General features: G+C 52.7%; 1 protein-coding gene across 5 annotated transcripts in view; it reads right to left on the minus strand.

Moving 5' to 3' along the window:
- Positions 1–19,332, minus strand: part of LOC147122945 (5'-3' DNA helicase ZGRF1-like) — a 153,938-nt gene that overhangs the window by 89,354 nt on the left and 45,252 nt on the right. For all 5 annotated transcript variants that reach the window (XM_085962226.1, XM_085962225.1, XM_085962229.1 and 2 more), the window contains 2 exons: positions 19,138–19,284; positions 735–849 (listed from right to left, as the gene is read on the minus strand). In XM_085962226.1, the coding sequence (XP_085818352.1) occupies positions 735–849; positions 19,138–19,284 (262 nt within the window). The remainder of the gene's footprint in view (positions 1–734; positions 850–19,137; positions 19,285–19,332) is intronic.

Here is a 19,332-nt window from a genome sequence, read left to right on the forward strand (position 1 = left end):
GTGAAGAGGGCAAGAGAAAAACTTTGTACTACAATCTCCTACTGTTTCACAGCATGAACCCTACCTCTGTCCAGATGTTATGTATTTACAAAACATTTCGTCCAGTTCCATTAGGCATTAATTCCCCGGGCTAGCACAGTCACTGAACCCATGTGCAGCTGTCTGTGCTATACCTGTCCTGGTGCTGAAGCTGGGCCCCAACAGAAATCCCTCCTCATTCCTTTTTTGTGTAGACTGGCTTAAACATGGAGCCAGTAGCTTAAGGCCCACACCATTGATATTTCCAACAGAAGCCAGACTTCACGCATGCGCACATCGGCCAGGTGACATCATCTGGTGTGCATATGATCCTCCGAGTTAGCGCATGCGGAAATCAGCATTTTTTCCACACATACATAAATCCCAATAAAATCCCAAGATTTAGGAGTTCCATCACGAGTGATGGTCTATTTCACTCCGAAATTGCGTCTGTTGGCAATACTGTAAACAATATATCATTTTAAAAGCATACAGAATATTAATGTTCTAATATCAGAGAAAATTATGCATCAATGGACTGAAGTCCAAATATTTCAATCAAAACTGACACTTTTGATCAAAAACTTTTATAATTATAGCTCTATCGATCATTAAATGTTTTAAATACAACTTCTGAATTGTGAGCCTATAATTATTAATTATCAACTTGAAGATATTTCAGGTACCAGTGCTGAATACAAAATTGAATGACTTACATTTTAAGTAAGTATGGCATCAGAGGAAGAGTAGCTGGATTGACATGTTCCTGCAGATTTCGCAGAGAGGTAAGTTCAGTGCTGGCATTGCCAACAAACAAGGCATGAACAATCACTGGGAGAACAAAAAACATTTCTGAGAATTAGTTGTCTTCAACTTCTAGATAATTGCAAAGACTTGAAACAGTGTATTTATAAGCACTGATTAAGTCTATCTGCTCATGATGTACAAAGTTAGCCATACATTTTCTTTCATGACCCAAACATCCAGGGATGTAGGGAACACCGAAAGAACCGATCCCTTCAACAAGGCCCAATGGAACAGGCTTGGAAAAGCTGGGCAAACAGGGGTGCAGCTGGTTAGTACACTATCCTTTCACCTTTGAGATGGAATGAAGGATTCTCCCACCCCACCTCACTGTTGGCTGGAAAAAGTCCTATTCCAACTCATTTCCCAGTTTTCTAAAATATAAGTGGATTCATAAAATATTGGGCGTAATTTGAACCCTCAGGACGCGCGGAAGAGGGGGTTGGGTTAAATACTTAAAAATGGAAAACCCAACCTCAACCTGCCGCGAACGCGCCTACTTCCGGTTTAACCGGGGTGGGTTGGGGATTGAGTGAGTAACCTGCTCCCAAGAGGTGGGTCAGTAGTTTTAGTATGTTAATGAGGCTGCATGCCTCAGATTTTAGCAGCCATTTGGATTTAATGGCTGCGAGCCAGGTTTCCCAGGGCTCAGGAAACCTGGAAGCTGAAGGGGGGCGAGAACTTCCGGATCCATCCGGTAAGTGCTTTTGCAACACTGCTTATGGGCCAGGAGGAGCATAAGTGCTTCCCCTCCCCCCGACCCAACAAGCTAACCTGCCGTGATCCAATCCCTGCTTCCCCCTTCCCCCTCCCCCACAATCCGACGCCAACCTGTGATCTGCCCCACCTCGTGATTTCCCCCTCTCTGGTCCCCGGCTGCGGCCTTCTACTGCAGGCCTTCCCGCCCAACAGCTGGCCAGCTGCCATGTGGGATACGGAGAAATTTTTTTTTAAATGAGGTCCTGCCGTTACATTCGACAGGACCTCCACATTCCCTGTGTTTCCCAACTGCTAAAGATTGCCCCGCTCCCCGTAAATATCGGGGACATTGGCCGGAATTTTTACTTTAGAGTCGGGGCGGGTGCGTGTGGGCTGTGTAGTTGATCGTCATTACAAAGTTTTTAACAGTGTGTTCTGCACTGCAAGTTTAACTTAATTACATCATTGAAAGAGTCATATGGGTTTCCTGGCTAATTAACTGGAGCAAGTCTGATGACATCACTGATGACTTGCTTTCAGCTCAGATATTTAAAGGAGCCTTGCACACATCACAGTTGAAGGTTGTTGGAGGAGGCATACAGGTGGTTGGGAGAGGTGGCTATTCTTATCTATTGAAGACTTTTGTGAGGGTGCAAGGAAGGATGGAGTCACAGCACCAGAGGGCTGTGCCCATGTTCTCGGATGCTTCCCTAGAAGTTCTGGTCCAGGGAGTCAGAGCACGGACAGAGGTCCTATTCCCTGGTAGCGGCAGGGAGACCAGCCATTGAAATCAAGAGGCCATGGCTGGAGATCGCACAAGAAGGGAGCAGCAGGGGTGTTGTCAGCCACTCCTGGATACAGTGCCGCAAGAGATTTAATGATCTCATGAGGTCAGGAAAGGTGAGTACAATGCCACACTCAACTACATCCTGAAGTGCGTATCACCCCAACCGCATCACTCTCATCTGCCCAAGCCTACTCCTGCATGTCACTCCTCACACCAACCTACCTTGCAGGTGCACCCATCCCTCAGTGTCTATGCACCTACTCACATCCCCATCTGACTAACCACCACGGACACTCGCCCTCATCCTAATGCAATCATAGCAAGTAACAGCACAGAAGGAGGCCATTTAGCAATGTCACGCCACTTCCTCATAGTCACCCTCTACAGATGTAGCCCATCCATCCCTTACACCCATTCCATCACTCTCACTCAAAGTTCTCTTCTTTTCCTCCTTGCAGAAAGAGAGCACAGAACAACAGGGAGGGACAGAGAACCGGAGGTGGCCCTTCAATTTACAGTACATTGACACCAGCAGAGGAGGCGACACTGGAAATAAGCAGAGTGGCAGAGCTGTTGACGGTGGGAGACAGAGAGAAGGGGAACCTCCCTGCAATCTGGTGACAGAATTAAATATCGTACAGCCACATGGCAAACAACAGTCACTCATGGTGACTTGATGTCAGCAGCCAGTGAAATAGCATGATGAGCATAATGGTAACATTGAACATTCTCATCATAAGAGTTCTAATTCGTGTCTTTACTCTCCCACAAGTCCATCAAGTTCACCACCCCCCACCCGCACTGTCCAGCTGGAAGAGGAAGATGACGACTCAGAGGAAGCTCCACTCTTTGAGGGTGCACCATCACCAGACCCATGTGCACCCAGCACCAGTGCAGATCCGCACATGTCGGTGGGTCCTGCGAGATAGAGTAGTGTTGTCACCTGGTGTCTCACACGTCACAAGTGGGCAAGAGCAGATGGTGGGGACAGGAACAGCAGTGTAGAGTCCTCGCCAGAGGGCGCAAGACGCTCCAAGCAGTGTTCAGCTGGACGAAGATGCTGAACCTCAGGGGTCGTCAATAAAGCAGATAATTCTTGAGGAGCAACAGAAAATGCGCGAAGCTCTGTAGGTTTTCCAGCCACGATGTGCTTGATTGTAGGGAGAATGGAGGATTCCATCTCCAGCATGAGCAGCACGATGTCGCAGGCCATGGCTATGGTGTGTTCTTCCATGGAAAGGATGACCACCTGCATGGAGCATCAAATGCGCCAGTCGAACAAGTGCATGCTTGCTGTGAGCAACAGCTTGCAGACTCTGATTGCAGCCATATCCAGGAGTGATAAAAACCTAGAGTTGGCTGTTCATGGCCCCACTGATGTGCTCTCCAGCTCCTTGCTAGCAGGGAAGTATGGGTGGGCCATGAGAGGGATGATGGTGAGAGGGGTCATGGAAGTGGGGACTCTTCTCAAAGTGCTCCCACTTCTGCCCTGTTGCCCCCACTCCCTGCGCCCCCCACAAGTCAGAGCCCCACATGCTGTCTCAGATCTCGATGGCCGAGTCTGCACCTGCACAGGTGCAGGAGGAGCAGTATTTGGTGAGGTCCTCACAGGCTCCAAAACCCAGAGGACATCCACCAAGTGTCCAAGCAGTCAGAGCAGGGAAGTGAGCAGCCTGCCTCTACCTCTGCTGTAGTCACAGGGGTTGCATGTCGTAGGAGTTGTAGAAAGAGAAAGAAGATAGAACTGTAGACGCACAAGTGTATGCACATGGGCGTTATAAAATGTTAGAGGGTTAGGTTTCTGTTGAAGTTATGAGTCACATAAAATTATTTATTTGCACCACTTTCTCGTCTTGTCCATATTTTCCTGCTGCCTGGCAAGTGGCCTTGTCAATCGGAGTGAATGGTAAGACATTACTTAATCTTGAGCAATGGGTGTGTATGACAGGAATGGTTTGGTCACTTTAGGACTGTTTTGTGGTGGTGGTGTGGCGGGGGGGTGTGGGGAGGGGAAGTTGGTTCAGCGTCTGGGAGCCATATGGGTGCACTGGTGCAACTTAACTAAATCATGCCATAATGAGGCCATCCCGGGCCTCCCGGCTGCAATGTGCATCGCTGCTGGTGCCATTTCCACTTCAGGTTCCTCCTGCTCCTCCTCCGAAGAGGCTCTGCGCCTTGCTCCTCCTGCAGCTCCAATTCTCGCTACTGCATTTTGTTGTGCAAAGCGCAGCATACGACGATCATTCTGGAGACCCTGGCTGGTGCGTATTGAAGGGCTCCTCCAGTTCTGTCCAGACATCTGAAGCACATCTTCAACATCCCGATTGCTTGCTCTAATACACATCTCGTCTTCATCTGGCTTTGATTGTAGCACTCTTCAGCCTTTTGCTTAGCCTCCACATGAGTGTCATCAGCCACATCTTCAGTGGATAGCCCTCGTCTCCAAGCAGCCAGTCGGTAAGTCAGGTCAGAGGTGCAAGGAGCTGAGGGAGGGTGGACTGGCGCAGGATGAATGAGTCATGACAGCTCCCTGGGGATCTGGCGCACACATGTATGATGATCTTTGTGGTAGCAGACGAGCTGCACATTGAGGGAGCGGAAGCCCTTACGGTTCACAAACACTCCTGGGTGATCCAGGGGTGCCTTGATGGGCACGTGTGCAGTCGATGACGCGCTGCAACTGTGGGAAGCCAGCCAGAGCTGCAAAGCCCAGCGTCCGCTCAGTAACACTGGCTTCACCAGTGGCAAAGTGTACATAAGTGCCTGACTTGTCAAACATGGCATCGGTCACCTGGGTGATGCATTTGTGGGCGGCCGACTGCGAGATCCTGCCAATGTCTCCCGCAGATCCCTGGAAGGAGCCTCAAGTGAAGAAGTTGAGGGCAGTGGTGACTTTGACAGTCACTGGTAACGTGTGTCCACCAGCTCCACTCCTCAGAAGGTCTTCTTCCAGCAAGCTACAAATGTCTGCCACGACCTGACGCGATAGCCTGAACCTCCGGAGGCACTGCTGTTCCGTCATGTCCAGGAAGCTCATCCTCTGCCTATATACCCTGTGTTGGGGGTATCACCTCCTGCGAGGTGCACCCCTGTGCTCATCCCCTCTCTCATGTGAAGCAGCAGGTTGGTGAGAAGGCTGCTGCTGCTCCTGCTGGTGTTGCTGCTGCTGGGGCTCATTTTGGTCCGAATCTGAAGTCCAAGGTGAAACAGCATAAGCAGCACCCATGCTGATCTGATAGATGCCAGGTAAAGAGGCACAATCCTCTAATGTACGGAGAGTGACTTCCAATGTAGTGAGAGTGTCTTCCAAAGTTGTAGAAATCACCTGCAAACTCCTGAAAGCAAACTATCAGCACAAATGGTGTCAGCAAGAGACTTTCCCTTTGGCAAGGAAGCAGGTGTGAGTATTTATGTGATTTTATTTTACTATCAATTGTTCAAATCCCACAATGGCCGCTCTGCTCGCACCTTGCTTTCATTGGCATGGTTCAGCAAGACCGTGAATCCCGTGGACAGCCAATAAAAGCTTCAACATCAGGTTAAAAAGGCTGTTACTAGCCTCTTAACCAGCTTTCAACTACTTTAATTCGCTCACCCGCTTCTCTCGAGCAGGTCTCTGGCGTGCTGACTAACGCATCCGAATTAATGGCGGAAGCCGGCGGGTTGAAGCCGGCTTCCCGACACGCGGTCAATTTCAGTGCTTTTAACTGCCCACCCGCTCGCAAACCCGCACTCTCTTCAAAGTAAAAATTCAGCCCATTGTGTCTGTATACAAATTTTTGAAAAACTATTTAAAAAATCTCTTCCCCTCTGCTGGCTTACAGGTACTGTATAAAATTAGTTTGGATAGCCTCAATTCAATTCCTAATCAGCGTGGGCCCACAGCAGAAACTGACCCTAACTTGGCTACAACGATGGCTTGTGCTGGGAAATGGAAGTGCCATACTGCTGCAGTATGGGCTGCTTTTGTTTCATTTCCCACAAAAAACACCCGTGGTGTACACTTAAGTGAAACTACTGACTTAGCAGCAATTAGTCTCATTGCATTCATCCCCATTAGGGAGTGGCTGAGGCTTCCCAAATTAATTTCATTTATATCCATCAGCGAAAGGGCTTTGATCTGTTCAACATAGTTAGATTTAAAGTCTCGTCTTAAGGAGGGCTGGTGTGGTGACATATTGGGATAGAATGCTAGCTGAAATTATATCATACCCAAGTAACTATATTCCTGAAATCTAGTGCAATGGAATTTGACATTCTTGCAGGACGTCTGGGGAAACGGTGACCAGAGATCGACTGTGTTTTTCTTTTGCTGCTTTCAATTACCCATTCACTTCCTTAGAGTCTGTACTTTTAATGAATCAACTGTACTTGATGTCTTCTCTGACCAATCAGAGAAGACAAATAACATATCATAGGCCCTGTTTCCAAAAATAAAGAATCTTCGCTTCAAGCCAGTTATTGCAATATCTCAATAACTGTTGAATAAAATGGATTAAATTTTTTTTAAAGCATAATCAAAGTGCAGCAAACATTTAAGTCTAGACATACCCACAATATTAACCTTTTTCAGTTCATTCTGACCAAACTCTAGCTGGATGTGTATAATGGAATGAGGAATACCCAAAGTGATAAGTCATGCACCTGGGCAAAGTCCTACCCCTCACATGGTGACTCAAGCACTCATTTTGCCCCTCCCTTTTGCACAATTTTTCTCCATACCACTCCTCTCTAGAAACTTATGACTTCCTGTTCAAGTATGGTTGACCTGGTGCCTTGCAGCACCTATGCCCATTCTTCATTTGAGACCCTAGACAGCGAATGTCAGCAAGTTATTCTACAGTAGGGAGCACAACAGCTGAGCCTGATCTTTTCCTCACTTGATGCTCACGCATGTACACTTTCAATATTGACAATAAGATAGCCATCAGGATCAGCAGCCTTGGAGAATTAACCCTCCCACACCCCATGGGCTATAGAGAACAATTTTAGCACCCCTACAATCGCCGCGGCTGAGATCAGGTAACTCAGTATAGAATGGGGATTGAACTGGAACATCAGCAAACTCAACCCTGACTAGGGATTGAAGCTTGAGTCTTCTAGGTCTGTATGGCTAAGCTACTTACTACCTTATCATTACATGAGTGATCAGAGAAGCCCCCAGTTTTCATTTTTGTATATCAACCTGCATTATATATTGGGGGAGAAATTCGGTTGGTAGTGCCAGCGATTAGCGCCTAAAGAGGCCGAGAAGTGGGGCGTTAGCCAATTTTCGGCCGGGCGCAGTGAACCCAGCGCCTCTTGCCATATTGAGTGGGTTTTAGCGCCAGCGCTAAATCTTAGCGCCCACTCGCGGGCGCAGGCAGATCATAACATCATTTCAGTGTGCAATGCCTTTTTGGCGCCCCGGACCGGAAATTCAGTGGTGCGCCCCTCCGTTCCGCCTGGCGCGAATAAGGACAGCTTACTGGAACGTTCCCCAGTCGCTCTTAGGCTTAGGGGGGCGCTCTTTAAAGGGGACGGCACTGGTATAAAAGCAGCAGCCATTTTGGGAGCACAACATCTTCGAGATTTTCACAGAGTTGCACTCTGAGAGCCTTATCACTAGTGACCCAGTGCTGCCAGAGGACCTTCAGCCTTCAGACCATCACCCTGCTGCTGGTGCGCCTTTACACCCTGTATAATTTCTTGTTACCTATTATGGGGGTTGCTTTGGAGGGGAACGTCCTGCTGCTCGACCATCTGGAAAGGGCACAGAGATGGAGAGAGGGCCAGGAATGGCCAGATGGAGGAGGGCCAACAGACGTCGCCACACCAGACCTTACGCTGCCAGGGTATTCAGGTAGCAGTTCTCTTACCTCAACATGTCGGAGGAGCATTGTCTTAGGAGGCTGCGATTCAGAAAGGAGGTGGTGACTGAGCTGTGCCACCTGCTTCAGGCAGATCTTCAGCCGCAGATAAGGTGCAGGACCTCTCTGTCGGTGGCTGTCAAGATTACAGTAGCACTGAATTTCTATGCGACCGGCTCCTTTCAGGCAGCAACTGGGGACATTGCCAACATCTCCCAGTTTGCGGTGCATAGCTGCATCCAGCAAGTAACAGATGCCCTGTTTGAAAGGTGGCGGCAGTACATCTCCTTCACTGCGACACCGGAGAAGCAGCGGGAGCGCGCAGAGGGCTTCGCGGCAATAGCGGACTTCCCCATGGTGCAGGGCGCCATTGACTGCACGCACGTGGCTTTGCGGGCGCCTGTTTTGAATCCTGAGGACTTCCGCAACCGCAAGGGGTTCCACTCCTTGAATGTGCAGCTGGTCTGTGACCACCGGCAGCTGATCCTCGCGGTCAATGCTCAGTTCCCAGGCAGCAGCCACGACGCATTCATCCTTCGCCAGGCTTCAGTAGCAGACCTTTTCGAGGCCCCGGCTCACCCAGAAGGCTGGCTTCTCGGTGACAAGGGCTATCCTCTGTGCCCATGGCTGATGACCCCGCTCCGTTCGCCCAGCACCCCTGCAGAAGAGCACTACGACGTCAGCCATCAGGCGACGAGGAACATTGTGGAGCACACAATTGGCGTGCTGAAACAGCGGTTCCGCTGAAAGGACCATTCGGGAGGCGCCTTGCAGTACTCACCAGAGCGAGTCTCCCACTTCGTCGTTGTCTGCTGCATGCTCCATAACCTCGTCACCCTGCGCACCCAGCCAATGCCAGCAGACATTGGAGGGCCAGCAGAGCAGGAGGAGGAGGAGGAGGAGGACCAAGACAGGAGGGTCCCAGAAACTGGAAGGGGCGTCCGTCAGAGGCTGATAAGTAGTCGGTTCTAGGCCCCTCTCACGGAATGCTTGGTGCCAATCGAAGACCAGGAATGGAACCATTCAGATAACCCAAAGCCTATGAAGGCCAATATGAATGTAAATAGCAGACATGGCCAATGTCAATAAAATAATTTGGTTATTTTGAAAAATGTGCTTCCTTCCAACATGACAAAGCAATGGCACCAGAAAGCTTAACTAACAAACACATAAGTGACTCGCACACCCGGGAGACTATCCAAAACATTACTAACATTCAGACCAGCATCCACGGCCTTGATTTCTAGAAATAAGACGTCTCAGCAGCACCTTCTACTCTTTCCCCTTTGATGGTGATCTACTTCTCTTGCGAGAATGGCCCCTTCCCTCCCTGCAGCTCCTCCGTAATGGGACCCCAGTGGCTGCATGAAGGCTGGGGGACGCCTGCTGACTGTCCGAAAGCGCAGATGCCCCTGAGGGACGGCCTGGACGGACTCTGGGCTTGGAGGGCCCAGATGCTGACTGCTCCAACTGGGCATGGGTGGAAGCAGTCTGTCCTGCAGGTGATGGCAGCTGCAGTGGAGACGTGCCAGCGGTGGCATCAGGAATGCTGACATCCTGAGAGCGGACACCTGCTCCGTGGTCGGCCGACACACTGGCACTCTGACGGGGCAGCACCGCAGCATGCGAACCAATCGGCTGGTCCACAGATTGCTGGCCTGCTGTGGTGCTGCAAGGGCCCCGGGTAATCCTGCCTGGTCCATCGAGGGTGGCAGCAGTCAGTGCTTGCGTGGCCTCAATCTGCCTCTGCATGAGGCCAGCGAGTGACTGCGTGGCAGCACTCAGCACTTGCGTGGCAGGTGCCAGTGCTTCGGTGAAGCCCTGGATAGTCCTTTCCAGTGATGTACCGAAGCCCTGGACAGTCCTTTCCTGTGCTGCCCCGAAGTCTTGTACACTCCTTGTGGTAAACCACTGTCATACCTGTCTGTGTCTGTATGTGTATTCCACTAGGTACAGGTCTGGACATGCCTCGGCTGACTCCTCCCACTATTCCAGGTATATAAGTGACTACCTCCCAGTCCCTTAGTATTCTGGACGGGTCGACCACTCGAGACAAGACCTTCATTCTTTAGTTAATAAAAGCCTGATTGTTACTCGCTCAACCTCAGTCTTTTGAGTAATTGATGGCGCATCAATTTTATTAACTAAATTTTTTATAATGGAGAAGATCCTCACACCAGCATGCCTGGACCTGGACAGTCGGGAAGCGGACGCTTCCACCAAGTTTGCTCACTGGCTCACGTGCTTCGAGACATTCCTGACTGCCTCCACTGCGGTCGAAACGGATGCGGACAAACTGTCTGTCCTGTTCTCCAAGGTGAACCACCGAGTGTACTCAGTCATCCGGGACGCGACCTCGTACACAGCCGCCCTCCAGCTCCTCAAGACCCAGTACACGCGCTCTGTGAACGAAGTATACGCTAGGCACCTTCTGGGGAGTCGCAAGCAACAACCTGGGGAATCGACTGAGGAATACCTCCAAGCACTGTCCGTGCTTGGCCGGGCCTGTGGGTGTAAGGCGGTAACGCCCACTAAGTACACGGAGGAACTGATCCGGGATGCCTTCGTAGCGGGCCACAGGTCCAACTACACCCGACAGCGACTGCTGGAGCAGAGTGACCTCACCCTCGACAAAGCCTCCGACATCGCACTAACGCTGGACGCAGCCTTCCGGGGCATGGATGCCTACTCCTCTGCACCGTGGATGCCGCGGGGAACGACAACCTGGGACACGGTAGGACAGCCCCATAGCACCGTGCCACCCCAGCCACAGCCCAACAACGGCCCAACTACCGCAGCAGTGTCCCATAGCCAGACAGCAGTATCCCAAGGCCAGAAATGCTACTTCTGTGGCCAGGCCAAACACCCCAGAGCGCGCTGCCCGGCGAAGAATGCGACCTGCTCGGGCTGCGGGAAAAAGGGACACTACGCCAGCGTCTGCAAGGCCAAAGCCACCCCGAACGCCAGCAGCGCTGCGTGTGGGCCGTGCGAGCCGCCATCTTGGGCCTCCCCAGCCATGTGCGAACCACCGCAGCAGCAGCCATCTTGGACGACTCCAGCCACATGGGAATCATGGACGCCGCCATCTTGGACACCAGCCGGGACGCAGCAGACCGCCAACCCCCCCCCATCTGATACTCGCAGCGATACACCGACCCCTACGCTGGCCTCTGTGACGCTGGACCAAACGAGACCGCACCAGCTAGCTCGGTCCAAAATGGACGTTAAGGTAAACGGCCATGCAATAAACTGCCTTTTTGACTCCGGGAGCACAGAGAGCTTCATCCACCCCGACACGGTGCGGCGTTGCTCTCTCCCAGTCCTGCCTGCGCACCAGCGGATTTCTATGGCCTCCGAGTCCCAGTCAGCGGACATTGGCGGCTACTGCGTGGTGACACTAGTAGTAGACGGGACTGTGTTCAATAATTTTAAACTCCTGGTCCTGCCCGACCTCTGCGCTGCCGTTCTACTGGGGTTGGATTTCCAGTGTCACCTCAAAAGCGTTACGATGGCATACGGTGGCCCCCTCCCCCCACTCACAGTCCGCAGCCAGCAGCCTCCAAATTGCCCGCTGCGCACCAGATGCAACCTCTCCACACTCAGAGTCCCACCCCCCCCACTGTTTGCTAACCTCACCCCCGACTGTAAGCCCATCGCCACAAAGAGCAGGCGATACAGTGCCGGGGACAGGGTTTTCATCAAAACCGAAGTGGAACGGCTCCTGAAGGAGGGGATTATTGAGGGCAGCTCCAGCCCCTGGCGAGCCCAGGTTGTGGTCGTTAAGACCGGCGAGAAACAACGCCTGGTCATCGACTACAGCCAAACAATAAACCGCTACACCCTGCTGGACGCCTACCCACTCCCCCGCATAGCTGACATGGTCAACCAGATCGCGCAGTACCGCGTCTTTTCGACCATTGACCTGAAATCAGCATACCACCAGCTCCCCATCAGCCCTGAAGACCGCCAGTATACTGCTTTTGAGGCAAACGGCCGCCTCTATCACTTCCTTAGGGTTCCCTTCGGCGTTACCAACGGGGTCTCCGTCTTCCAAAGGGAGATGGACCGGATGGTCGATCAAAACGAGCTGCAGGCCACTTTCCCTTACCTAGATAATGTGACCATCTGCGGCCATGACTTGCAGGACCATGACGCAAACCTCGAGAAATTCCTCCGCACCGCCCAACTCCTGAACCTGACATATAACAAGGAGAAGTGCATATTCCGCACAGACCGCCTCGCCATCCTTGGCTGTGTTGTAGAACACGGGATCATCGGTCCCGACCCGGACCGGATGCGTCCCCTTATGGAACTCCCACTGCCCCACTGCCTAAAAGCTCTGAAGAGGTGCCTAGGGTTTTTTTCCTACTACGCTCAGTGGGTCCCCTACTATGCAGACAAAGCCCGTCCGCTGATCAAGTCCACCTCTTTTCCCGTGACGGCAGAGGCCCGCTTAGCCTTCCACCGTATCAAGGAAGACATTGCCAAAGCCACCATGCACTCAGTGGACGAATCCATTCCCTTCCAGGTGGAAAGCGATGCGTCTGACTTCGCTCTGGCCGCCACCCTTAATCAGGCGGGGAGACCTGTGGCATTCTTCTCACGAACCCTCCAGGGCCCGGAGACCAGACACTCCGCGGTCGAGAAGGAGGCCCAGGCTATCGTGGAGGCTGTGCGTCATTGGAGGCACTACCTGGCCGGAAAACGATTTACCCTGCTCACTGACCAGCGTTCAGTTGCTTTTATGTTCAACAACAAGCAGAGGGGCAAAATCAAAAATGACAAGATCTTGAGGTGGAGAATCGAACTTTCCACCTACAATTACGAGATCTTGTACCGGCCTGGGAAGCTCAATGAACCCCCAGATGCCCTATCGCGTGGCACCTGCGCCAGCGCGCAGATCGATAGGCTGAGGGCCCTCCACAATGACCTCTGCCACCCGGGGGTCACCAGGTTCTTCCACTTCATCAAGGCCCGCAACCTGCCTTACTCCATCGAGGAGGTCAGGACCATGACCAAGAACTGCCAAGTCTGCGCTGAGTGCAAACCGCACTTTTATAGACCAGACAGAGCCCACCTGATAAAAGCCACTCGCCCTTTCGAACGCCTGAGCGTCGATTTCAAAGGGCCTCTCCCCTCCTCCGACCGCAATGTGTACTTCCTCAACATCATTGACGAGTACTCCCGGTTCCCGTTTGCTATCCCCTGCCCGGACATGACCAGTGCCACGGTCATTAAATCTCTGAACAGCCTCTTCACCCTGTTCGGTTTCCCCAGCTATATCCATAGCGACCGGGGCTCATCGTTTATGAGCGACGAACTCCGCCAGTACCTGCTCGCTAGGGGTATAGCCACAAGCAGGACCACCAGTTACAACCCCCGGGGGAACGGACAGGTGGAAAGAGAGAATGCAACTGTTTGGAAGGCCGCCCTACTAGCCTTAAAGTCTAGGGGCCTTCCGACCTCCCGCTGGCAGGAGGTGCTCCCCGATGCGCTCCACTCGATTCGGTCACTTCTCTGCACTGCCACCAATGCCACCCCTCACGAGAAAATGTTTGTCTTCCCAAGGAAGTCCACATCGGGGACATCGTTACCGCCATGGCTGACGTCCCCAGGGCCGGTACTACTGAGAAGACACGTGAGGGCCAATAAAATGGACCCCCTGGTCGAGAGGGTCGACCTCCTCCACGCCAACCCCCAGTACGCTTACATTGCGTACCCGGACGGGCGGGAGGACACAGTCTCCATACGAGACCTCGCACCCTCGGGGACCGCTGTAACCCACTACCCATTACCACCCCCCCCCACGACCCGATATCCAACCCCAGCAGCCGGCTCGCCTTGGACCATCACCCACGAGGACTACACTCCAGGGCCCCAGCCTACACGGGACGCGACGCCGGAAGCTCCACCACCCCTGCCGTCGCCACGTCGATCACAGCGGCAGACAAGACCTCCGGAGAGACTCCAATACACGAACTTTTAAATACACTTCACCCCGCCGGACTCATTTTTAAACAAGGGGTGAATGTGGTAAACCACTGTCATACCTGTCTGTGTCTGTATGTGTATTCCACTAGGTACAGGTCTGGACATGCCTCGGCTGACTCCTCCCACTATTCCAGGTATATAAGTGACTACCTCCCAGTCCCTTAGTATTCTGGACGGGTCGACCACTCGAGACAAGACCTTCATTCTTTAGTTAATAAAAGCCTGATTGTTACTCGCTCAACCTCAGTCTTTTGAGTAATTGATGGCGCATCACTCCTCGCCTGTGCTGCCCCGAAGTCTTGCACACTCCTTGCCAGTGTCTCGATGGATTCAGGCATCCTTGCCACTGCAGCCATCAGCTCAGTGTGCCTGAGCCGAGCCTGGGCGCTCATTTCTGCGAGGGAACGCACCTCTTCTGCGCTCTGTGCAGCAGTCATCGTGGCCTGACTCACCCTCCGGGGAGACGGCTCCCGAGCTTCCCTACCCCCGTTGCGTTGCTGGAGCCCGCTGGTTCCTCCTCAGAGCCATCCCCCCAACTCCCCTCCAGGGAAGCACTATCCCCAGTCTGCAGATGGGCTGGCTCGCCTGAGGGTGGTACGGATGGTCCGGCTTCCTCCTGCTCGTCGCCTCCGGAGTCAGTGTCCCTGGCAGCTTGATGGCCCGGCTCCCGAGCTGGTGATGCAGCATCTGAAAGCAGGGAGGTTGAAGAGTGGCTTTAGCGAAAGGACAAGGTGGCAGCAAGGGATGCAAGAGTGCTGCAATGCTCGGACATGGGTCCAGAGTGAAAAAGAATGCTGGTGGGGGGAACAAGTGGAAGGAGACAGTTCAAAAAGGTGATGACCTTACCATCGCTGTGCACAATGGGGTCGGCAGCTCCAGTGGTGACAGGACCACTCATCCGGCCTCCAACAATCTGGTGGACTCTTTCCTCCAGGTCCGTCAGTGTCTGCAGCGGAGGAGGGCCTCCTCCGGTACGAATCTGTTCCCTCCGGTTCCTGGCCAGCTTGGCCTGCAGGAGAAAGGACGGGAAGTGATGAAACATGCTGCTCTGAGTTGTCATCTCATGCCCCCCATGGTGGAATAGCCCTTACAGTATGCCCTGAGTTGAACGTGCATGTGCGTTCCCAGAAAGGGCCATGGGTGCTGGCTGACAGATGGCCATTGGGGCATCGCGCACCCTCTGGCCATAAAGTCAGGTGCAGATGGAGGGATGAAGAAGATTGCCAAAAAGCCACTCACCCTAACGACCCGAGTGAGATCGTTGAACTTCTTCCTGCATTGCACAGGAGTCCTGGGCGCCACGCTGCTGGATTTGACGATTTGCGAAACTTCCCTCCAAGCTCTGCGGTACTCGTTCTGATGAGGCCTCCTGCCATTGTCAGGGTACAGCACTGCTCGCCGGCGCTCCACTGCGCCAACCAAAGCATCCAATGCCCCATCGGTAAAGCGCTCCGCTCTCTGCCTCACCCTCTCCATCTGGTCAAAGTTTGTAACGCCACAGAATGCACAGCGCCGATTTTGAGGCCTACAGGGCGAGGAGTGTGGCTGCTGATCCTAAATGACCCGCCCCTTTAAGAGCTGGCCAGCGCCAGCATGTCTCGTGGTCATCGATTATTGACAGCACCTGCGCTGCGCCCGGCCGCCCAGATATTGAGTAGCGCCACCAGGTTAGCGCCTTAGGAGTCCTGTGCAGCGCCTGATTTTACGCCGCAATCACCTTTGGGGGCGATGCAACCCACTATCGCTCAAGGTGGCGATAAGTTGCACCTGGTGATAGAATTTGCGCACTGTAGCGGTTCATGTAGATCGCCACTAAATAAGAGAGTTTGACTTCGACGAACTATAAATAAGTTGTTTATTTACAGGAACAGGCTAATTACAGCAGGTAAAATAACAGGTAAGATGGCTGACTGTAGGAGCACCGTGGTGTAGGTCTTGTCCCAGCGGGGACTCCACGAGGACTGAGTTCGCAGTCCTGTGGGGAGCGTGATGACGTCATCGCGTTTGTGTTGTGACGTCATCACGTTGCTCGCGTTTCCCGCGCTTAGGGCGTCACGTGATGCGCGTCGTTGCGTCGCTGGCCGTCGAGGCCGAGGTCGCGAGGCCGGGCTGTGCCGGTGCTTGCCGCGGGAGCGGAAGATCGCGTCGCTCCCGTCGGCTGGCCGTTGAGGCCAATGACGCTAGGCCGGGCTGTGCCGGCGCACGCACATCACGTTGTACGTGACGTGACGTCAGCGCGCTAGGGCGCGTCTTAAAGGGGCAATGGCCCCAACAGGTAAGTTAAAAGGGCAACGGCCCCAAAAGGTAAGTTAAACATACAGTAAGGTAAGTTAAAGGGAATTATGTGTCTCAATGTAAGGGACAACCAGTGGTGCCGCCACATAGGCCCCCCCAGAATTCGCTTTAACGAAAGTCCAAGGATGAGATGGTCTGACGAGCTGGTGGTCGCGGCGGTCGTGCTGTCTCGACTTGGTAGGCGAGGTATGAAGATGCTGCTCGTGAGCGGATCCTTACGCGCGTCGTGGCGAATAAAACGTATATTTCAGGCGAAGGACCGTGGAGACGTGCGAAACAGCAGGCCTTGTCAGAGTGACGGGCCGGTTGGGTGGACGCGGGCGATGTCTCCATTGATGTTGAAACAAGTCCTTGTTCCGACGAAATCTGCAGGAACGCCGACGGGCGATCCAGGAGGACCTGACTGGTGAGGTCGGTGAACTCGCCGACAGGTGAGCGAAACCTTCGGGAGGCTGGAACGCACGGAACGGTGCGTGCCATAGTGCCACGACGATAACACAACAGAGGGTGAAGAGTTGCTGCGTTGATCAGTGATCGGTGAGGCCAGCAACTTTCACGTGGCTGATCGCAGCCGCAGGATGCCCGTTGGACCCGTCATTGATGTGTGCAGCTTCAGTAGACGTTTGCGTTTGGTAAAGGGAAAACTGGATAAAGGGCAGCAACGGTCCAGGTTGTTGTTGCTTTCGGGCGGGGTAAACTCTGCCTGGAGGGCGGCAACACTTGCAACTGTTGTAGATTTAGGAGAAAACAGCCGGGAGGGCGGCATGCTTTTATTCACGCCGAATCGTGTAGTAGGTAACACAACCAGCAGGCTGAAGGGCTGGTGCGTCGTCGGCGGAGAAGGGGTCGTCGTTTCGCATGAGGGATCGGTTGTCGTGGTTCGCGAGGGATGCGTCCTCGTGTTTCGCGGGGGTGAGTCCTCGTGGTATCCCCGCGGGGCGCGCTCCAATCTTGTGGGCCCGAACATGCTGTACCCCGCGCTTGGAGAGATGTATACTTGCTGTTGCTTTGGACGTAGAGGCGGACGATCCGTGTGGCGGTAGAAGAGTCGAATACGGAGACCGTGAGCACGTGCGTGGTCTGTGCCGCATCGATGTTCTCGGCGAACGGGGCTTCTACCGTCATAAAGCACGAGGGAGACCGTGGCTCCCTGGATTGCGGTAGCGACAGCAGAACGGCTGATGCTTCCATAGCGTGCTTCGTTTGTGAAAGACGTTCACAAACCCACCAATTGTAGCGCTGGTGGACGACGGTTGCCGTTGGTCGTGCTCTACCTCTGTGAAATCGTTCGTGAAAAACGGGCTCACCTCCAAGCTGCGCTTCCGTTGCGAAGAAGTTCGCAAAGACGGGGTCGCTTGTGGTGGAATCGGTGTTAGGCGGTTGCTGTTCCGTGGTCGTTCGTCGGTTGTGCGTTGGTCGTCTTATGGGAAGACGAGGGTCAGGCTGCGCGTTGCTACTGTGAAAATCGTTCACGGATACGGGTTCACCAATTGTAGCGTTGGAATTGATGAGCTCCCGTACTCACGTTGTTGGGTCACCAATGTAGCGGTTCGTGTAGATCGCCACTAAATAAGAGAGTTTGACTTCGACGAACTATAAATAAGTTGTTTATTTACAGGAACAGGCTAATTACAGCAGGTAAGATGGCTGACTGTAGGAGCACCGTGGTGTAGGTCTTGTCCCAGCGGGGACTCCACGAGGACTGAGTTCGCAGTCCTGTGGGGAGCGTGATGACGTCATCGCGTTTGTGTTGTGACGTCATCACGTTGCTCGCGTTTCCCGCGCTTAGGGCGTCACGTGATGCGCGTCGTTGCGTCGCTGGCCGTCGAGGCCGAGGTCGCGAGGCCGGGCTGTGCCGGTGCTTGCCGCGGGAGCGGAAGATCGCGTCGCTCCCGTCGGCTGGCCGTTGAGGCCAATGACGCTAGGCCGGGCTGTGCCGGCGCACGCACATCATGTTGTACGTGACGTGACGTCAGCGCGCTAGGGCGCGTCTTAAAGGGGCAATGGCCCCAACAGGTAAGTTAAAAGGTCAACGGCCCCAAAAGGTAAGTTAAACATACAGTAAGGTAAGTTAAAGGGAATTATGTGTCTCAATGTAAGGGACAACCAGTGGTACCGCCACAGCACCGCCAATTCTAGCGCCCCAAGCGGGGCTATGCCCAATTTCACCCCCATTGAGTTTTAACATGTTTAACATAGCTGCCAGTTGCAATGTCCTGCAAAGTCAAAGCATTCTGAGAGAGGGAAAATCCAATACTTTGTCCACATTGCTTGTAGCAAATGTACATCCTATTGGCCAAGCAAAACGTGGATAAAGCCTGTAGCCCTTTAATCCTCTCTCCCTCCCCAATGATGGAATTGAATGCATCAAAAGTAGCTGCAAAAATCTGTATGGTGGGGGCAGAGGAAGAAGAAAAAGAGAAGCACTTGAATAATCAGAGAAACTTTAATGCCCCAATAGATAGCGTTACAGAAAAGAGGGTTAAAAAAAGATTGTTCTAATTGCTTTCTGAGTGCAAACTAGAAGCCTCTTGGCCAAGAGCTCCTTACTGCAGAAAGGCATTTCTTGCTACCATTAAGTAAAGATGTGATTTACAACCTAATATTGATACTCTTTGTACTCACTGGAAAATTTTACAAAGCACTTGTGCCAAGAAAGGGGGGGAATAGAATAACTCAAAATAAATTCCTTACTGTCTGAAGGCCAGTTGGAAGGAGAATAGCCTTTCAGTGGCAAAAGCTCCACTTCACTGGCTGAGGATGGTCCATAGAAAACACTGCAGGCGATGAAGGTATCCAATGGATCAAACTTCAAGGTTTTTGATACAACCCAGAGGTCATCTGTCAAAATTAACAAATTTAAAAAAAGAAAAAGAGATAAAACAAGGA

This window comes from Somniosus microcephalus, chromosome 2 (genome assembly GCF_052327205.1).
Source record: "Somniosus microcephalus isolate GS21.2 chromosome 2, FLI_Smic_1.0, whole genome shotgun sequence".
Taxonomy (NCBI): domain Eukaryota; kingdom Metazoa; phylum Chordata; class Chondrichthyes; order Squaliformes; family Somniosidae; genus Somniosus; species Somniosus microcephalus.